The sequence below is a fragment of the Balaenoptera ricei genome, chromosome 11, assembly GCF_028023285.1.
Source record: "Balaenoptera ricei isolate mBalRic1 chromosome 11, mBalRic1.hap2, whole genome shotgun sequence".
In the NCBI taxonomy this organism is placed as follows: domain Eukaryota; kingdom Metazoa; phylum Chordata; class Mammalia; order Artiodactyla; family Balaenopteridae; genus Balaenoptera; species Balaenoptera ricei.
This window is the reverse complement of record NC_082649.1, coordinates 51,801,291-51,824,416: the sequence shown is the minus strand read 5'-3', so window position 1 is coordinate 51,824,416 and position 23,126 is coordinate 51,801,291. Positions and strand designations below refer to the sequence as shown.

Below are 23,126 nucleotides of genomic sequence, written 5' to 3'. Positions count from 1 at the left end.
ACATGATTCCCTGTGTTCATTAGGTAAGAAAATAAACCAGATGCGTGGAAAAATAACTCCCAATATGGAGGCAAGAGAGATATTTCTCCCATAAGTCTGAAAGGAGAAGATACTATGTAATCTTAATGAACAACAGCTTTAAAGTAAGCAAGCAAGTTTCCAAGGGCTATTTATCATACATTCCTTCAAATGTAAGTGAATGGCATTATGCCAATGCATACTTTAGGAAAAGCTATTTTTCAGGGGGTCAGTGGGACACAGTCATCCAAGTAAGACGGCTTTCGCAGGTTAATCCAGGGATATAATTTAGATGAACCAAGGAGAATGGATATACTGCACATTATCCAAATGCTCCTCCCAAAATTTTATTTTCTCTTAGCCAAGGTTCTGAAAGGTAGGAATAGCAGTGACTTCGGAATTGTTATACCTCCTGACAAGGACTTGGAATGTAGCTTTCTTTGCTGCTGGTTACACATGGACCCCTATGTTTTAACCATCAGCCACATTTGGCATTGGATGGATAGTGTCAAATTAAGGAAGCTAAAAAGAATTTAAGAGAACCTACTCACTCCATATGAAATAAACCCCCTCTATTTGGAAGTTAAATTCTTCTCAGAAAAATTTTAGGTCTGTATACACACAGAGACATCATCACACTGTGGGTCTACAGTACGACATCTTCGTAGAACAATCTACTTAAGCCATCCACAGCTCTGAGTAGTGAAGTAGTTCTGGTATATCCTGGGCAGGAAAGTTTGAGTCTTGCTATTAAAAAAATGACTTCAGATTCAGAGATCTAATATGTACCCTCTTTCTGGCAATAATCATATGGTAGGAATAGTTACCTACTAAGGTACTCCCAATTGTTATATTAAGACCATATCCTTGCAAATAAAGTTTAAAAAATGTTAATCTCAAATTTTATTCATGTATTTGGGGGAAGGCTAAACAAGAAAGGCAAGGGCCAGGTGTTGACACTAGGAAAACACTGCAATAATAAAACTAAAAGGTAACAAGGGTGCAACCTGGATGGAGGTAAGGGAATGGAATGGGTAGGACAGAGTAGAAGTATATTGTAGAAGTAGAATTTACAAGAAAAAGGAAGCTTGCGTGTGGGGTAGACTGAGCCAAAACGTCTCGGAGGTTTTGAGCACAATTGCCTGGAATAAAAATCACCTGTCAATGAATAAGAGATTTTTCTATCCTTTCTACTCCAAGCTCAGTTGAATATTAAATCATATAGCTCTCACCCAGAAAGAAGAGCTATACTCCAAGCCACTGTCAAAGACCATAACAATCCTAAACTCATAGCTACACTTTCCTTGCAAGATCTTGGCTTAGAGAAATAATATTTATAGAGGTTTGCTCGAACCCTAGGGAGGTCTGGAAAAGAAACTGGACTGGGAGGAAACATTATGAGACAAATTGTGAATATGAAGTTTGAACTTCCATGGGGCTATCCAAGGGTGGGGACACCTACAAGGTGGCTGGAAACACAGGCCTGGAACTCAAAACAGAGGCAGGATGAGCGATATAGATAAGGAGGTCATCTCTATGACAGCTAGAGCTGAGGAAGTAGATGGCTTCACTGAGGGAGAAAACAGAGAAAAGTGAAGTTCTCTGAGACCAGCACCCTGAGAAACACGAAAACAAGATAGAAAGGATCTACACTTTTTTTTAAGCAGAGTAAAGTCACCAATGGATAAGTACATAATGAAGAAGACGCATGTGGGTTAGAGAATAATCAATGCTGTAAACCAAAAGAAAAAAAAAAGGTAAAAATAGATGAAATCAAGAATATAGGAGGAAGGGTTAACATTGACAAAGAGAGGGCCATGACCTGACAAACTATAGGAGGATAGGAAGAGAGGAGGAATGAAGAAACAGACATTTGAAGTAAAGAGAACACCTTTGTGGGAGATCAGATCAATTATGGTTTCCATCTTCTCATCAAGGAGGAGGTCGCCATTTTCTGAGAATAAAAAGCAGGGCTTGTTTTTGGCATTTGAGAAGAGCAAAATGTTTTAAACAGCCAAAGGAGCATAAATGTAAGTGAGGGTCTAGCTAGGCTTATAAAGAATCAATTTGTAGAGGACATAGAAACTTCCTTACTGGGTGGTTGTGACTACTGTATGTATCAAATGGACCCACTTGAAGCCCTCAGCTCAGTGCCCTGAACAGAGCATGTTCTGTGAGTACATATATTCACCTTTGCATTCACAATACCTTCCATATACACTCAATGTATGTGATTAATAAACCATATTTGACCTATCCCCCATTTGTGTTTACATTTGATCAAGGCCACTCAATGTTCAGTTATATTTTTGTCAGGCAACATGATAATTGCCCTTTAGATAAGGAAATAATTTATGGAAATCTTCCAAACTATCTTTAATTAGCTGGTAGCTATTAGCCAGGTCATAGTATTCGCAATTAAACTATTTTAAGATTATCACCAATTATCAGACAAGAACACATCGTGAGTAGGGTAGATATAAGACAGAGGGAAGGACATTTTACAAACCTAAAAACAATGAAACACCTCCCTTTTCAGTCTAACGTGACTGCTGCATCTTTACCAATGAAGCTCTGCTTCGTTCCTCTCACCTACTAGACGATGCTTAAGAAGACGCCCAATCTTTCAAGCCCCCCACGACTTCCTGATAGCACCCAATGCAGAAAAGACCATCACTTAAGCTTTTACCAAAGTCACACTGCATGCTCAAATCCTACAATAAGACCCTCCAAATTTCCTCTTCTTAGATGTTCCATTGTTCACCTGATGTAACTTCTCCCTCGTTTCTGCAGGCTAGTAAACCTAACTTTGCTTGACTATAGTTGGTTCTTGGTCTTTTTTGGCTACTAGGTTTTACCCTTCCAAAACGAGCATCTCAAAAATCTCAATAACTTTTTTTTTTTTATTAATTCTGCATATTTAATTTGCTAAAGTAACTGCTCAGTTATGAATGCAATTCCCATTCTCTGAATCTGGAGTCCTATGCTTTCCCAGATTTGATTCTCTTGGGCAGACAGCTGGACTCATAAAGTAATTAAATTTATGTCTTATAGGGACCCACAATCCATTACTCTGAATCCAACATGGTTTTGCTGCCAACAGAAATATGCCCACTGCATGTAAATTAAAGAGCATCATTGGTTTGAAGTCTTTTCACCTTTTTGTTTTCCATTTTTAAGGAAATTTGATTGGAAGTGATTTTAGTTTTTATATGTCATATTCGGGCCAGGTAGCTGATGGCCTTTCAATCAATATTTTATCAAAGCTAAATCACAGTGATTACACCAGAGTGCATGGTTCAGACAAGTGGGGAAAAAAAAAGACTGGCCTGATAAGAAATAATATACTGTTTGTAATATAGTCCACATTATCAAAATGAATAAAAGTTAGTGGTAGAAAAGAAAGAAGAATAAGCAATATCTTGGGTGGCAAATGGACTTTGAAATGATATTATAATTTTGGTAGGAATAAATATTTTGTGATCTACAGCTTGGGAAAATGAATTATCTCCAATATTAGGAGATTTCATATATAAACACACACACATGAATACACCCATATAATTATATATACATATACATATATAGATACAAAACTTGTGGAAGTTAGACTTAATGTCATACGTAATTAAAGTATATTATATATGATACCAATTTCAAATGTATGACATCAATCCCATTAAACACAAGAGAATGGAAGTCTCACTTTAAAAAAACTGGGAAGGGGACTTCCCTGGTGGCGCAGTGGTTAAGAATCCGCCTGCCAATGCAGGATACATGGGTTCGAGCCCTGGTCCAGGAAGATCCCACATGCCGCGGAGCAATAAGCCTGTGGGCCACAACTACGGAGCCTGCGCTCTAAAGCCCATGAGCCACAACTAATGAGGCTGCGTGCTACAACTATTGAAGCCCATGCGCCTAGAGCCCATGCTCCGCCATAAGAGAAGTCACTGCAATTAGAAATGAGAAGCCCATGCACCGCAACGAAGAGTAGCCCCCGCTCGCCACAACTAGAGAAAGTCCCGTGTGCAGCAATAAAGACCTGACGCAGCCAAAAAAATAAATAAATAAATTTATTAAAAAAAACAAAAAAACTGGGAAGATTTTAGGTTATTCCAAGTGCTATATGCAAGGAACAGAATATATATCACTTGAAATGTGATTTCAATAAGAAAAATGTTAAAGGCGGCAGTCACTTGGTTGTGGAGATGCATCTTCTGATAGGTGGATAATTAATTCACATAAAAATAACAGTGTCTTAAAAAATAAACTCAAAATGGATTAAAGACCTAAATGTAAGTCCAGACACCATCAAACTCTTAGAGGAAAACATAGGCAGAACACTCTATGACACAAATCACACCAAGATCCGTTTTGACCCACCTCCTAGAGAAATGGAAATAAAAACATACAAATGGGACCTAATGAAACTTAAAAGCTTTTGCACAGCAAAGGAAACCATAAACAAGACGAAAAGACAACCCTCAGAATGGGAGAAAATATTTGCAAATGAAGCAACTGACAAAGGATTAATCTCCAAAATTTACAAGCAGCTCATGCAGCTCAATATCAAAAAAACAAACAACCCAATCCAAAAATGGGCAGAAGACCTAAATAGACATTTCTCCAAAGAAGATATACAGATTGCCAACAGACACATGAAAGAATGCTCAACATCATTAATCATTAGAGAAATGCAAATCAAAACTACAATGAGATATCATCTCACACCGGTCAGAATGGCCATCATCAAAAAATCTACAAACAGTAAATGCTGGAGAGGGTGTGGAGAAAAGGGAACCCTCTTGCACTGTTGGTGGGAATGTAAATTGATACAGCCACTATGGAGAACAGTATGGAGGTTCCTTAAAAAACTAAAACTAGAACTACCATACCACCCAGCAATCCCACTACTGGGCATATACCCTAAGAAAACCATAATTCAAAAAGAGTCACGTACCAAAATGTTCATTGCAGCTCTATTTACAATAGCCAGGACATGGAAGCAACCTAAGTGTCCATCAACAGATGAATGGATAAAGAAGATGTGGCACATACATATACAATGGAATATTACTCAGCCATAAAAAGAAACGAAATGGAGTTATTTGCAGTGAGGTGGATGGACCTAGACTCTGTCATACAGAGTGAAGTAAGTCAGAAAGAGAAAAACAAATACCGTATGCTAACACATATATATGGAATCTAAAAAAAAAAAAAATGGTCATGAAGAACCTAGTGGCAAGACGGGAATAAAGACGCAGACCTACTAGAGAATGGACTTGAGGATATGGGGAGGGGGAGGGGTGAGATGTGAGAGGGTGAGAGAATGTCATGGACATATATACACTACCAAATGTAAAATAGATAGCTAGTGGGAAGCAGCCGCATAGCACAGGGAGATCAGCTCGGTGCTTTGTGACCACCTAGAGGGGTGGGATAGGGAGGGTGGGAGGGAAGAGATATGGGGACGTAGGTATATGTATAACTGACTCACTTTGTTACAAAGCAGAAACTAACACACCATTGTAAAGCAATTATACTCCAATAAAGATGTTTACAAATATATATATATCCCCCCCAAAATAATAGTTTTTATTATTTTTTAATTTTTTTTTTTATTGAAGTATAGTTGATTTAAACAGTGACTTTAGACAACAGAATTGCTCAAAAATTCTATGCCACCTCTATAGAAAGATATGTTTCTTGTAATTCTGCCTTAAATGCCATAGGGTTGAGATATAATGAATGAAAGTGGGGACATTTTTAGAGGTCACCACTGCTACCACTACCACCAATATAATCATCACAATCACCATAATCCTCATCTTCACAGTAATATATTCATGTTTCCCCGGTATATAAATTGTGCATTTTAATACAGTGCTTAATTTTATAAACCCCTTACAAATTCTACTTGGAAACACAAAAGCTCTAATTCCTATGGTAAAAAATAAATGAAAGAAAATTATGTATATTTGAAGACGGAGCTGTTAAAATTAGGTATGTATACATACATAAAATTATGTATATTAAAAGACTAAAATTATGTATATTCAAAGATTGTGCTGTTAAAATTCTAGTAAATTATACAAGCTGCAAAGCAACATGTCTAGAAGTTTAGAAAAAAAATTAAAAGCACTTATGATAATCATTTTATGCATTCTCTTCTAGCTTCTGTTCATATGTATGTTTTAGGACCCAGAATCCTAATGATTATTTACTTTTGTCACCTTTTTTCACCTTCCATTAAGAAGATTATTTTTTATCTTGTTAAAAAAGCTTTATAATTTATTTATTATATTAATTCAGCTAATAATATTATAATAGTTCAGCCAATAGAGAAGATACACATTTAAACCCCTTAATATTTCTTCTATTTTTAGATACTGAGTTTGGAAAGTCTATTTTAAAATACTATTTTGGTTCAGTCCATCTATCATGTAAATGTAAGGTTAGTGACACTTCAAAATTCCTAACACACTTCCCTGAATGTGAGGAAAGGAAGAGGAAAAGAAGGCTCAATAATAATTTAATATCTATTATGAGTCAGGCACTTACTAGGTACTTTAGCTGTGTCATCTCAATAAATCCTTCTACTAATACACATATAGAGATGCTAATGCACTATTATCTATATGTAAAGAGAGGAAAAGTTAGCTTCAGAAAATTTAAGTGGCTGTCATTGCTAAATAATTATTAACTAGTTGGACCAGGAATCACATACATACTCTTGACTCTAAAAGCCATTTCCAATTATTATACCATACTTATTCCTATTCAGAGTTGCACGTGTAATGAACAAAAACAGTGCCTGCTGGCAATTTTTTTTATCAGATCAACGCATAATCATGATCATCTTTCATTTTATCTTTCCACCGAGACTTTAGAGCACACAAACTTCCCTGAGCCCATTAGCATTTGTTTCCTTTATTTTTTACCATAGGAATTAGAGCTTTTGTGCTTCCAAGTGGAATTTGTGAGGGATTTATAAAATTAAGCACTGTATTAAAAAGCACAATGAAAAACACCAGCAAATCAACAAACAGTTGAGAGCAAGAGAGAGAACATGATATACCAGGAAAGTTTGCAATGTAGTACATCTGATTCCCACTGTCCTGACAACCAAGGCCAAAGGGAAATAGACTAAGTTATGTATTTTACATTGCCAGTTCAAAAGAAGTATATCCGCTCATATGGAGAGAGATACTTGCCGAGGCACTGAACTCAAGGAGCGATTCATCATTTGTTTCTTTATAAAGGATGCTGGGTAAAATAATGGATAATTACATCCACTGTGGCATCTTACAAAAGCTAGATGTTGCTTAGATGTGTGTGTTATGTATCACCTGTCTAAGAAAGAAGAGGTTAAAATGTTAAAATTCACCCTGAGAAAGCATTTCTACAGGGATGTGCAATTATATGGTTCAGGTATTTTGCTATCTGATAAACCAATTTAACATAGAGTCTAGAGAAATGTTAGCGTGTCTGCAAGGCAGTAGTCTCTCTCCAGTGTCAGGGGTCTCGAGCATGCCTTTGGCAAGGGCTGCATCATAGTCAACTCATGGTTGGATTCTCCGACAGGAACCTCAAGTGCCCACTTTGTGCAGTTGATTTAAAAAGGGAACAATGTGGTGTTAGCGCCAGATGGGCTGATGCCTGCACATGCAGTTAGCTTCCTTTAAAATCTGCTGTTGTCTTGAAAATGCTCTCTTTCTCTGTCACCCTTACGTAGGTACTGCCTTTTACAGATGACTGAAGTACTCAGGACACGTGTGTGGCGGCCGTGGCTGCCCTAAGCCCATTGCTGCCACCCACTGAAGGATTCCACCACGGAGAAGACACTGTGGATGTTGCCTTTCCATTGGATGTGTGCGCCAAGCAGAACACAATGCTCAGAGGACGCAGTCACCCGGCAACACAGAGTCACTAGCGCCGACAGATCAAGGACAACTTCAGTAGACTCAAACCAACCAGAGCAGCAACAACAGTACCAGCCCAGGTGGAGGAACAAAGATGCAAAATACATTTTTACTACAAATCTACTGAGATGAGGTATCTTTTACCTTTTCCCTAAATTGCTAAAAGTACAGAATTCTAAAGGCTGCCAAGGGGATATTAACAGAATATCTATTGATTTTCCTGGTTGATAATCCTCTGTTGCTGGCACATACAGATACATCCCAGAAAACGAAGATAGGCTGAGCACATGAAAAATATAAATATACTGAAAGCGTTTTCATACTTTGGAACTACAATCAATCATGTTGTGCAAAGTAAAACGCTAAGAAGTGTCTCTCTCAGTCCTCATTTCCATCTCTCCACCTCTGCCTTTCTGACATTTCATCTGCCTTTCATGAAATTAAAAACACACACACCACTGCTAGCTTTAAAGGAAAAGAACTTCATGCTCTTATTATAAGGAATGTCAGGAATAGTATTTAATTTGGAATACTTAGGAAAATACATTGATGAGAGCAGAGGTGGGCAAACCGTAGCCCACAGGCCAATCTTGGTTGCTGCCTTGTTTTATAAATAAAGTTTTATTGGGATGTGGCCATGCTCATCCATTTACACATGGTCTGTGGCTGCTTTCATCCTGAAAGGCAAGAGTAGTTTATGACATGAGCCAATGGCTGGCAAAGCCTAAAATATTTACTTCTGGACCTTTACAGAAAAAAAAAAAAAAAAAAAAAAACTCGCTGGATTAGAAGGTAAGGCATAGGATTTTGTATCCTCCTATCCCATGCTCCGCTCCCGCTCCACCCCAGAAAAAAGAAACTGGGCTAAGTAACAGTGATGTTTATATATCAGAAAAGACTATTTGCATAAGTTCTCTTTAGTTAACAGTTTCTTGAATAGAGCACTAAAAATTGTGGTCCCACAGGAAAAGTCTTTTAAAACTTCATTTCTGGAATGTAGTGAACAATACAAATGTACCAGCAGGATGACAGTAACAGTATGCACAGACCTGTGTGTCAAATGCTTGTACAAAGTCCCGCTCTGTGTACTGCTCTTAGGATATCTGTCACATGCTGTGTTTTGTGACAGTTCTTTGTAACTCTGTCCTTTGCTGTTAGAATCTATGTTCTTTGAAGGCAAGGGATGTATCTCTATTTTATACCATCTAGCCTTGGTTCCTTGTAGCACTCTAGGAGCTCAATGAATATTAGTCGAATGAATGAATAATAAGTAGAACAAAGTCTCCTTATTGAACTTATTAAAAAGAAAAAATCAATTAATTAGTACACTTAAACAAACGCAGTTTGGTAATCAAAGTAGATGCACAGAATCTGAACAAAGAAATGAAACTGATTTTCATGCATGGCTTGTGGAAGCACATATAACTCTGTGTCAGGTCTTTTACAGTAAATACAACTTAATGGCTAATTGTAGCTAATTGGAGGTACTAATGGACCTAATTTTTAATTAAGAGATGGAGATCATTTGTAATTAGCTCATGGTATCCATGAAAACCAATGTTTAGAGCTTAAAAAATGGTTTGAAGTAGCTTAAACACCCCCCCACCCCGTTTGAAAAATGGTTTTGCTCTTCGAAGTAGCTTAAACATCACCCCTCGTCCCTGCCAAATTATGGAAGAGTTTTATAAAGTAATACCCACTCAAGAAGAGTTAGTACAAAGATGGGTTTCAACCAAATCTTTGGTAGAGCATCACCGATTTCCAAATTAGGGAGGCTTTCCAACGCAAACTGGTATTATTGACTAGCAAAACAATGTGGAAAAAACTGCATAAGTTTAACAGTGAATTTTGTCTGAATCAGGGCAAGTACCATGGTGAAGACTTCATTCTTGTCCTAAAGTTGTACTGATGATAAGATTGACTCTTTTCAACCTATATTAGCCAGTATGTAGAAGGAATATGGCAGAGGCTGAAAGTACGTTCAGAAGTTCTATGGGTTGCTGTCAATGTATTTTTGGTCCTTTGTTTCATTTTTTCCAAACAGATTCAAATTCTGAATTCTAAGGTTTTCAGAAAAGGAGAATGAATTTTGGTTCTACTTCAGTTCGTTCTCTGTCCATGGTGGTCTTTTGCTTGATTTCATCATGATGCCCATCTAGGAAATTAAGTTCAAAGCAACTGAGATAAACATTTGACAACATTTATCTGTAGTTTTCATATGTTTCTCATAAAATCCAACTATGAACAGAAAAAAAAATGATGTTTTACTTTTCATTTTCAAATAGGAGGATCTTCTAAAGAGTTATCATTGTATGGAAAAGAAACACTAAAAAGAGAATAGACTCGTGATTTTGCATGAAAATGTGGAGGGTAGTTCCGGACTTCCTGTTTTCTGTCCTTGAAATGAGCTGGATAAGGTGTAGCAGAGACTTGGACAGGAGAGAGGAAATAAATCAGAGACCCCCATCTCCCAAACCTCAATCACTTTCTCTGGACATCACCACTCTGGCCTTAGCTCTATCCTTCCTGAATTATTGTTTTTTTTTTTTTTTTTTTTAATGTATTCACTGTTTAACTATTCACCTTAGACTTTTCCTAAGCAAAGAGATCTTCAGCCATGCATTTGACAAACTTAATTCAAATTCACATTAAAGTAACTCTACAGCTGCTGAAGTCAAAATAAAAGGTTTTGGTTCCTATACTCCTAAAATCACTTCGAGTATCATGGTGATACCCAAATCACACTCTGAAAAATACTCTGATATACTTTCCTGCCTTTAATTAGATGTATATTCCAAACGTTCCAGAAAAAAAAACTTGATTCTTAAACATTCTGTGAGGTCAAGTCTTCAGTGTCTTTGTAACATGTTCCAGAAATATGTTCTATCAGTGATCCCCTCTATTGGGGACATTCTTCCTGATGATTAGCCCACATCTTATTAGTGTCAAAAACCAAATCAACAAAACAAAACAAAATCTAGATGTACAAAAATATCCCCACTGAAATAGCACCTTCTTATGTTCATATTGATGAACTTCCTTAACCTCCGTCACCTTCACCTCAAGTCCACTTTGGCCATCTGCTCCCATGACCTTGACTTTGCTGAGAAATATTAGTTCATTATCCACATTCTTAAACCTAAGTATTGTACTTCTGACCATTTTGTACGCCTTGTTGAGACCTCTAGTCTCTTATCTTCCTTGCTTTCTCCTTTTCTCCCACACTCTACTGCCTTCTTTTCTTTTTCTATCCATGCTGGAAACTAGTTTGTCACTCAGTAACTCTCTCGTCAATGTCAGCACACATTGCCCCTTTTCTCACTCCACTCAGTGAAACCTTAGCCCTGGATTAATCCACCTGTCTGCCTTCTTGGCTACTGATCACTACAGTGAAAAATCAAACATCCTCACAGACTGGTATAACAAAAATCCATAGTCTGTAGCTTCCAATGGCCCCCCAGGGCTGCCCCTCAAGCTTCCTGTGTATTGCTAGTTGGCTTTCTTTTTCCAAATCTCTGTTCTCCTTCAGTCCCTTACCATGCCATTCCCACTCACTCTCAGAAGATGGCACTTAATACTTCACACACACACACACACACACACAAACAAGTAGTATCATAGAGATGATCATGCTAAGTGAAGTAAGTCAGACAGAGAAAGACAAATATCATATGATATCACTTATATGTGGAATCTAAAATGAGACACAAATGAACTTATCTGTGAAACAGAAACAGACTCACAGACATAGAGAACAGACTGGTGGTTGCCAAGGGGGAGGGGGTTGGGGGGAGGGATGGACTGGGAGTTTGGGATTAGTAGATGCAAACTATTATATATAGGATGGATAAACAGCAAGGCCCTACTGTATAGCACAGGAAACTATATTCAATATCCTGTGATGTTTTATCACAGGATATACATGTATATATACATGAATATACATGTGTATATATATATGTATAACTGAATCACTATACTGTACAGCAGAAATTAACACAACATTGTAAATCAACTATACTTCAATTTAAAAAATTAAAACAAACAAACAAAAAAAGTATTTATCATGTAGGAAACCCTACATTTGACTCCCTACTCGTATGCTTACAAATTTACATGCAGGTGCACTGTCCTTTCCTCCTGTCCTCCTGCATTCCTAGAGGAGATGTCTGGCTTCCTCAATGACCTTGTTCTATCAGTCATCCCCTGTATGAATTACATCTTTAACCATTAGAACTCTTTCCTGGCTTCTTCCTATCATGACCAAACATTTACCATCTTAAAAAAAAAATTAGTCAATCGATCAGGTCCCTTCTCCATTCATTTTCTGTTATTATCGTCTCTCCTCTTCAAAGCCAATTTTGTTAGGTTTGACACTTTTTACATCCACTTTGTCATAGGACATTCACTGTCTTGCTCTTCTCCCTAAAACTGCCCTATCAGAGTGGCTAGTGACCTCTGTGTCACGAAATCCAATGACTTCTTTTCAAAACTCATCTTAATAGACTGGCCTCTCTTGAAACCCTCTCTTGCTTTGGCATCTTTGGAAACCTCACACTCTTGATTTTCCTTTTATGTCTATAGTTATCTTTTCCAATCTTTACTTTAGGTTCCTTTTTCTGCCCATTCTTTATTTTCAAGGATCAGCCTACTTCTCTTCAGTCGAAGCACATTTTCTGGGTGACATGAGTTAATTCCATGACGATGACTCCAAAATCCATTTCTACCTAAGAGCTGTCTTATGAGCTCCAGAAACAGACATCCAAATATTTATTGATTATCTCTATTTGGATGCCTCACAGACATCTCAAACTCAATGTGTACAACACTGCACTCAAACTCTTTCCTGCCAAATTTGATTCTCTTTCCTCTGGTTCAGAGCTCAGCAAATGATACCTCAGGCCATTGAGTGCTAGGAACTTAAGAGCTACCTTTAACTCTTTCCTCTCCTTCTACTCTGACATCCAGTGAGTTACTAAGTCCTGTGTATTCTACCTCTTTCAAATTTGTCAAATTTGTCAACTCTCCATTCTTATTTGCACACCTTGGGCACATGCCAACTTGATTTTGTGCTTGAACTCCTGAGTCCTGGTCCCCGTTTTCCAGTTCTGTCTCTCTCCAGTGCATTCTCCACCTATATCCAGAGTGATCATGTCACTCTCCAACTTAAACTTTTTAGTTTACATCTATTGCCAGCAGGATGGAGTCCCAGCTACCATAGCTGGTGACATTGCTCCACCTTATTTGTCCAGGATCGTTTTCTCTACTCTCATCTCTCTTTATGCATCCCTGTCCTATTGAATCATCTGTAGTTCCCCGAATTTGACATATCCTGCTAACCATCAGCTTTGTACATGCTGCCCTGTTAGTCTGAAACTCCCCCCTCCAACTTACTTTTCACTTTGCTAATTCCCACGTGTCCTTATGTCTCCATTCAGAGGTTTCTTCCCCTTTCTCTGACTCCTACCGTGGGTCAGTTTTCTCTTTGTGTCCCCAATAGCACCTTGTAACAAGGATGATTAGCATAGCTGTTGCTAATAACATTTGAGCACTTATTTGATGCCAGAACCTGTGCTAAGCAGGCTACATATCTTAACTCATCTATGCTCGCAACAACCTTACGAGGTAATTAATATTTCCTCAGATAAATAATCCAAGCTACAGAGAAGTTACATAATTTTCCCAAGGTTCCACAACTAGCGAGTGACACAGTAGATTCTGAACTCAGGCATCTTATTGAAGATTTTACAAACTTGTAATCACTTGTTTGTGCCTAACTTCCTAATTGGACCCTAGGTTCTTAGAAGGAAGTTGTATCCCTGGCACCCGACACAGTGATTGTCACAAAGTGTGCTCCCAATAAATACTATTTGAATAACTAAAAGAACAAGGTGGCATGTGGCTCAAAGAGGAAAGAGTTCTTGCCTAAAATCAGATTTACCCTGACTACCCTGAGATCACCTTCAGTGTCTGCCATCGTGATGTTTTGCCCCAAGAATACCAAATAACTTGCTGTCATCTAATCACCCCATAGAATTTCATTTCCTGTCCCATTCACCTCATGTACATTTCCCACTCTTGTCCAACTGGTAAACTCATATTCATCCTTCCACATCAAGCTCAGAATTCACTTTATTCCTGAGGGTTCCCAATCTTCATCGTAGATTCTAAATTTTAGTTCCTCCATACTTTATACATTTCAACATCATCATCATCAAGAACAACAACATTAATTTAGACCATCATATATATTTTTTAACCAATGGTCCATTTTCTATTCATCTTTGTATCTCTAGTACTTCAGTGTTGTGCCCAGCACTCAGAGGGTGGTCAAAAAATGTTTGATATATTGATCGAACAGAATTAGGTTGGGTTTTGTTTCTGTAGATTACCACGGAGATATCTCAAACTCCGATACCTCATGGCAGTTTAGTTGGCTCCTACAATGGCCAAGAATCGATTACTATTGGAGTTGTCCAACACTGGCATATTGGGAGACATGAGAAGAGGATATCACAATACTTTATGCCTGTTTCACTTTCCTGATCTGATCAAGGGTTTGGCAAAGGATATGTTATTTTTTCAAATGTTATTCAAGTTGTGCCCACCAGATAAGTCACAAACATTTTAGGAAGGCAAGTCTATTTTCATTTAGAGATGGACTAAAGAGGCCAAAGAAGTCTGTGCAAATTTATAAGATGTTAAACCACCAACTCAATCTTGTAAGGGGAAAACAACTGTAAAATCTCCCAAAGTGTTATTTTTCCTGTCACTTCTATTTTAGTCCCTTTGTATTCCACTGGGGTCTTAGCACTTATTTTAGTTTAGTGATATCATATTTGAGCTTTCTAAATGTTCTACGTAATTACTGTGTCTTATTCCTCAAGCACACACCAAACTGCTAGATTAAGTTTCTCAAAGCACTGCTTTGATCAAGTCATTTCTCTGCTCAAGGACTCTCAGTGGCGCCTGACTATGGAATTAGGTGGGAACTCTGAGTCCAGATTTGCCACCAGATGTTCTGCCACCATTGATTTGTGTAGAGCCTGACCCATGACACACATCTAGTAAGTGCTTTTAATGTTTTCATTGCTTTTTCCATTGTGTTCTTGAAAGTGAAATCAGAAAACCTAGTTGAAGGAAAGTTCCATTTTGTGTCTTTCATTATTATCAATATTGGCAAATTATTAAGAATAGATGCCTCTTGTTAAACAAAGATGCCACATGGTAAACAAAGTAAAGGCTACATACGTTAGAGAAAGCATCTTCCCAGGAGTCCCATATCCTAAATAAAACAGGCACATGAAGATATGACAGGTAATACACTTTGGGGAAAGATAAGTGGTATTTTCATTAATGACAACTTATAGAGATTTCCAGGAGGACCAAAGTAACTTCACAGCTGAAAGCTAACTCACTGCTTCTCAACTGAACTTCTAAGAGGAGTATTCAGCCGTGAGCATAATTAGACAAGTCCACAAGACATGAGAAAAGGATTACCCTGAAGATGCTGGGTCAAGCAAACCAGGTGGCCCAACAACACGATGTTCTCTGCTTGAAAACCATCATTCAGTTGCCAGACTCTGCTGCTCTCTGGGCTCTCCCATTCTGTTTCTGTTTCTGGCCTTTGTCTCTTGCTCTCTCTCCAGTGCCCTTTCTTGGTTTAGATTTTATGTCCTCATCATCTGACACATCAAAGGATTAAAGAGTTCAAAGCCCTTCATGCTGCCAGTATTTTATTTAGTTAAAATCAACAAAAATGAAAACTTGTGCCCATTTTCCTCTTTGCAAGAAACCAAAATGCAAAATCAAGACGAAAGCACAAGAAGATCCGTGCTGTTCAAAATTAAAACTCATGTCTTCACATATGTATACTCTGTGACAAACTGCACCACTGGATTTTATGAAACTACTTCAATATTGCTAATTAAAATGCTCGAGACACTAACGAATTCTCAAACCAACCTCTGCCACTTTGTTGTACAAATGGAACATTGGCAGATTTTCTTTCAATATTCAAAACACCATTTTTGGAACAAATTTGAAGTTTTGATTCATTCAACAATTATATCGAGTACCTACTATGTGTCAGACACTATGGTGGGTGCAGAGCAAGCAAAATGGGATGATTTTCTGATTTCAGAGGAATTCCGGTCTCTAAAGCAGTGCTTCTCAAACTACTTTTATTCATCTGTGCCCTCTTTCGATAAACACAAGTATCCTTCTCCAATTTCCCAGAAAGTCTAATGAACGCTTCCAACACTAAGAATTACTGATACACAGAACATAGACTCAATTTTCTGTGTATCCTTCATAGACCAAAAGTCTTTGAGCTTTTACTTTTTATTTCAAAAGCAACACATTTATTTTCCATACACAAAACTGGATTGGAATATTAAATATCCTTTTTTGAACCACATATGCTAAACCCCCACCCCGGAACTGATATTGAAATGCCTGCTTAGAATCACTGTTTGAGAATCACTGCTTTAAAGAGTTTTGGAGAAAAACCAGGCAAGCTCCCTCTCTCCCATCCAATCAAGTCTTAAAGGAATTAGAATTTTCCTACCTGACACAACAGCTGGTGGAGTATCATAATCCTGTCTTGGGACTGAATCTTTGAATGAAAAGAGCATGAGAAAGAATGCAATGAAGTACAAAAGAAAATAAAATAGAATTTTAGCTCTAAAACTTGGAAGTGCCCACTGTATGTCACATGGTACCTAAGGCTCCTGCCTTCAAGCACTCAAGGAGGCACTATGACCCCTTGAGAGTTGACAGTTGACACAACGGTCCCCACAACCACCACTCTGGATGTGTCGTTAGGCCCCGTGTGACCCGCGAGGACAGCATCATCTGTCCCAGAGTATTGTCATCTTCCTCATCTTTCATAACTTTGGTCCCTCCCTTGGGTCATCAACTTGCAATATGTACCCTCTTTGGCTGACACAAAAGTTCTACAAAGTGGCCCGTCAGGAAGGGGACCAAAGTGCAATATGAAACCCCAGTCCTGGAGAACAAAAGAAATAACTACAATTTCAAAAGAGATAAATGAAAAATTTGCACATTCCCAAATTCTATGGAGGCTGACATGTTTTGAAGCTAGAATTTTGTTATTGACCACTCATCTCGGGCTCTGTCCCCAGTGGTCGAGGCCAAGGAGCTTCGTGTGCTGGTATCGTGAGGACACAGATCAATAGAACAGAATCTATTCAACAGATGGCTGCTGTCTTTTTCCAAAGTGTCATAAAATCGGAGGTGGCAAATTGTAGATCGAGGTTAATTAAACAACATGACATCCATTTCAAAAGTTGGGGTGACGTGGGACCAAATATAACTGCTTTTTTAAAGATGAAAAAGAGGCTTTGGCTTAATATCATTTCTTTAGCCAGGGATCTAAAAAAGGAAAGTGGGACATGGACCGACTTCTAAAAATGGAAAGTTCTAATCTAGTTCCAGCTCCCCTTGGAGGGGTAAACTGTGTAAAAGGGACCGGGTATTGCTCATATTCAAATAAACTGCCCAAACATGGTTAAAAGGATGCTTTTGCATGACCCTCATTCCATTCGTATGATCATTATTCCATTTTAAAAACTAAAACCTCAAACTTCACTCTTCCACCTACTTGGTAACTTAATTTGGACTATCACAAATTTCTCCGTTTTATCTCCTTGCCACAAAAGGACAATGTTGATCACTCTCCCATGAGTGAATGGTGTGTGAAAAGACAGATTAGAACTTTGAACAATGCAAGGCCAGCCAAGCAAGCATTGATCAAAGATTCAAATGCAAGTAAACCTTAGGCATAAGTTATTCTGTTTTTCACAACAGGTATGTGAACTAGTGACTTGATTATAATCCCCAAATCTAGAATATATAAAATCATTTTCAAGGGGTCTCCAAATATTTCATTAATACTGGTAGTAATTCTGATTATCTTTTAAAAAACTAAGCACACATTATTACTACAAACAAACAAGACCGTGACACTAGTCATTTTCCAAGAATATATTTATAACATTTTAAAATTTATAAAAAATCTTGCTCATTGTTGAATTCTTGGAGAATGTAGAAAAGTACCATGATTAAAATAGAAATCATCCCTAATCCCATCATCTAGAAACCATCACACTTGTTTGTACTTGTTACAGCCTTATTTCATAAATATTTTTTCATAGTTGATATGATACTCCACACATGCAAATTTACATCCTGCTCTTTTGATTTAACATGATAGTTAATCCCTTCCTAATTATTTTATACACTTATAACTTCATGCTGCATTACATTCTAGTTTATGGATGGATTATGATTTATTTAATCTTCCTTATTAGACATTATAAAGAATACTGGGCTGAATATTTTTAAGATATATTTTCTGTTATTCTAGAATATTTCCAGAGAATAGGTCTTCAAAACTATAACTATTTGGTCGGGGAATAGAGCTATTTTTGAAATGTCTTGCAGGTCCACCCTGCTATCCAGTTGACACTTTCACAAATTTGGATTCCTACCATCACACTAGCCACGCTTGAGAATGTATATCTCCCCACACCTTCATCAGCAATGTGTATTATTTTAATAACTTTATTTAATGGGTTATATGTGTGTGTCTGTGTGTGTATTAGATTAATTTACTGTTAAGTTGATCATTTTTCATATGTTTTTTGGCTTTCTATTTCCTCCTTTATCAACTATCTGTTCATGTTCTTTGGCATTTTATACATTGGGACTTTTGTATTTTTTGCTAATTTATTGGAATTCAGAATCTATTTTTTAAACAGCAAGAGCTTACTCTTTGCAAATAAACTTTCATAATACTAGACTTTCACTTAATGCCTACTTGTTTATTGTTTATATTGTAAGACTAACTTCAAAAATTCACTTATCTTACAACAAGACTAAATAAATTTAAAAAAACTATTCCCTTTCATTTATATTTTGTTTCTTGTATTTAACCATTTTTAATTGATTGATACTTTTTCCTGAAAAAACATTTCAGGAGATGTACTCATGACCACTTATGAATTTATGATACTGTTTCCTAATCATGAGTCCATTTAACATCGTGTATTGGTTTTTATCACTCTGTCTTAATACTTATATTCCTGGATAATAGCTGAAAATAGACAATCTCTAAGCAAAATGAATAATTCAGGATTTTCACCTGATACCATCAGAGTTTCAAAGCAATACAGGAGGGATGGTGCTACTGAAAACTGTGAGAGAACTATGTTGAACAAGTCAAGAACAATTACAAGATTATCTCTGTGAGCGGCTATGGTTACACCACCAGAATCCAATGATGTCACAAATCACCAGTGGTCTGGAGACACAAACAGAACTGCAGATAAGGAGCCTGCAGAACAAAAACTTTTTATTTCTTTCAACAGAATCTGGTGACATTGTAAGCCACTGGTGACCACCAACTGAACAAATGAAAAGGAGATAAGAAACTTGTAAAACCAGATTGTCATGCAATTTGGAGGTTCTCATAACACAGTAAAATCCCCAGTGGTTTCTGCTAAAGCTTACAATAGACTGATAAGAAATTATGGATAATAGGGCTTTGGTCCTTGAGGGAATCCTGTGACAAAAAATAAACAAAAGCAGAAAAGCTAGAAACTTCTTCAAGGTCAGCAGAGCCCTGGAATAAAACCGTTATACTGCTTGCATAAAATTCATTTCTTTTAAGCCCTGCAGATTCTGTCCAGCTTAAAAATAGGTAAAGAATTGAACGATAAACATTTGAGGTGGCAAAGAATGGTTAATTAACCTACAAGGCATCCCTTTCAAAATGTGGGGTCATGGGGGACCAAATACATCTAATTTTATGAAGATGAAAAAGAGGCTTTGGCTCAGTACACTTCCTTTACTCAGGGATCTTAGAAAAGAAAGCGGGACATAGCGTATGACCTAAGGCACCCCTTCTGAAGATGGAAAATTCTAATCTAGCTCCAGGACCCATTAGCCCTGAACCCTGCTTACTTTGGTTATTCCCTGGATCTCTCTGCTCTGCCCTTGGAAACTATTTCTGGACTTGAGGTTCCTGTCTTAATCTTGACTTGTTCACACCTTGTTTTGCAGAATTTCAGTGAGCTCAGATGTCTGAAAGCCTCTGGAAAATTATAGTAGGAGAGAGACATGGTCTGAGAGTTTTAGACTGACTGGCTGTGGCAATATGGCGGGGAACAGACTGGAGTAAATTGAGGTGGGAAACAGGAAGAACAGTTAGGGGACTATTACAGTTAATCAAACGAGGCCCAGGGAAGAGACTCTAGAATATGAAGGAAGGGATGTATTTGACAGATGTCTATGGGACTTGAATAGTAACTGTATGAGGTGGGAATTGAGAAGGAAAGGGTCTACACTGGGTCCTAAGTGTAGTGTTGGACTCCCCGGGTGAGTGGTCATGGGGTCAGCTTGAGAGGGAACAGGAGCAGGACCCTATAAGAGGAAGGGTCAGTGGGGAGAAAGCTTGGGAAGCTCATGAGATTAGTTTGGGTCGTGTTGACTTCGAGATGTCAGAGGGAGAGTCAACGTGGAAATATTTAGCAAGTGGTTGGACAAATGACTAAAATTCTAAAATGGTCTAAAATTCTAAGACAAGGTTAGCCCTGAGGACTCAGATATAAGAGTCTTCGGCATAGAAGGCAGAGTTCAAAACCATCGAAGTGGAGGAGCTTGTTAAGGAAATCATGTATGAATGAGAAGTAAGTTTAAAAACTTATTTAGCAGCCTAAGAAAGAAAAGAAGCAATGGCCAGAGAGATCAGAGGAGGACCAGGAAAACCTTGGGCAGGAGTCACAAACTGACAGCTCTTAGGAAAATTGGGTCCAATATTCAAACATAGGGAGATTTCCCATTAAAATCCAAGTAGCTTATCTTGAAAAACTGGAAGGTTTCCATATCTCATGCCATTAACACTCACAACACCCCTGGGATATAAACATTACTTTTCCCACTTTGCAAAAGAGGAAATAAAAGTTCAGAGAGGTCAAGTAACCTGCTTAAACATGCACAGCTAATAAGGGGGCAGAACCAGGCTTTAAACTCAAATTCAACACCCACTGTTCTTTCCATGATACCAGGCCACCTTCCCAGCAATGGATAAAGTGTGTTGAAAAGATCTAATAAGGTGGTGAAATCTGATTAAAAGAATCAAAAGAATCAATAAGAGCCACTCCAAATGCCAATCAAAAATTCAGATAAAATGAATCTATGATATTATATCAAAGTGTAAGAGTGACAGTTTAAGAAAAAAGTATAACTTCCTGCTGGACACTCAACATTGTCAGTGATATTTTGTTGAATAAATCTACAAATTAATACTGTTTTCTCTCTGCCTTTTCAGAAACTTATGAAACTTTAAACCTTTGCAAAACATCAATTTACATAAAGCTTATAATGTTTTTAAGCATTAGTACAAATGTGAAGGAGGAAAATAATTTTTTAAAAAGCTAGAAGAAATTTGATGTTAAATATAAGCCACATGCTTAAAACTTTTGCTTTCTGAGAAAGAAAAGGGGATATATCATTATTGAATAATTTGGCTATTACCAGCTGAGCAAAATTTGTGGTCTTGTATAAATGTATCCTTTTTGAAAATGCTCAAACACTAGTCATAATAGACATTATTGAATCAATAAGTATTTCTTATTGACACTGTTCTATATAATTGAGCTTATTTTTCAATTTCTTAAAGGATTCAGTCATATTCTCAATTAACTTAGGTCATATTTTTCCTAGTTTCCTCCAAATTTGAATTTCAGTAAGTCAGCTGGCTTTGCTTTTGATTCAAATGAGTAGAATTTATAAAGTGTTTCTTTTTATGCTTTGCCTTAGAACTCCCTCCTTTATTGGATTACAAATTGTCATTCAATACAGTAAAAGTGCATTACTTCATTTATTCATAATTTGTGATCATTTAAGTAGGGGAAAGCAGATATAAAGGGAAATCAGTAGTGGGACATGAGAAACTTCAAGCCTTCTAATATTGTCCTGGGATCTGCTTTATTAATAAATGAGAAAAGTGACTACAGGTAATCTTCACACATTGCTAAAAGCTATAGAAATAGTATCTTCAAATTCTAATGAAAATTAGCTGTACCACACTGTAAAATTAAACATAGTCTTACACATGACTTTTAAAAGTCTAGTTCGGAGACCTAAAGAATCATTTGATCTAGTCTAAGCTTTCAGACACATAGGTATCATCAACTGCTTTTCATAGGTTCAGCAACTGAGGCCTTCTAGATGGGTACTTTGTTTATGTTCATAAAACTAACTTTCTTTATTGAAACAATGGGACTCTTTCCATTAGGTATATAGACTTTCCTCCTATTTAGAGCAGATTACTGAGACCTCAGTGAACATGTCAGAAACTTCTTAAATCCTCAAAAGCCTGTGAGTCAACACATCTATGTAGCAAGCAAACCATTGCTTTAAGGTAAAATCTCCAATATACAGCTAATGTACCTAGTGTACTTAGATGTTTGGAGATGTTGCCAGCATAACTGAGAAGAATCACAGTAGTGGTGACTATGAGACATATAGGCATAAAGTCATAGAGGCATATGGTTGAAGGGGTCCCATAGATCTCCATGTTCATTACTTCAACTGGATGGAGAGGGGCATTGAGACCAGGAGATGTTATCTTCCTAAGGACAGACAGAAGCAATAGGGCTCCATCAGGCTTTCTATAGTATCAAAGTTGTCTCACTCAGAAGAAGATACATGTTTTCCTCTCTCCATCTTTAAAAATGACAAAATTATCTACATTAACATTTATGAAAAATAAAAACTGTTACATGGGATATTGGTTTTGACATTTTTCATTGTTCTCTATAATTAATAAAGTTGCAGTATTCCATGTTGTATTAGACATTTGCCCTCCTGACCATTTGGGGAACTGTCTTTGAAAAGATTTTTTAAAAAACAAAGGTTTGCCAATGATTTCAACTGCCTTGTTGATATAAAAGCAAGGTTGCAATGGGCATTTCTGAATATACTTTTGTGCCCTAAGGAAAAATAATGGCTAATCAAAAACATCCCTACCTATAAAAAAAATCAGGTACATTAGATTCCTTTCCTTTTTTGAACATCATCTATGTTGACATATTCAAAAGAAAGATTAGAATAAGTTGATTATGTGAGGTTCTCAATTACTTTTTGTTGCTTTAAACA

The 23,126-nt window shown here is 37.3% G+C and overlaps 1 protein-coding gene across 8 annotated transcripts in view; it reads right to left on the bottom strand.

The window, feature by feature from the left end:
- RBMS3 (RNA binding motif single stranded interacting protein 3) overlaps positions 1-23,126 on the bottom strand; it is a 718,377-nt gene that overhangs the window by 44,171 nt on the left and 651,080 nt on the right. For 7 of the 8 annotated variants that reach the window (XM_059939057.1, XM_059939054.1, XM_059939061.1 and 4 more), the window contains one exon: positions 16,510-16,557. The exons of the other annotated variant lie outside the window; for it this stretch is intronic. In XM_059939057.1, the coding sequence (XP_059795040.1) occupies positions 16,510-16,557 (48 nt within the window). The remainder of the gene's footprint in view (positions 1-16,509; positions 16,558-23,126) is intronic. 8 annotated transcript variants of the gene reach the window in all.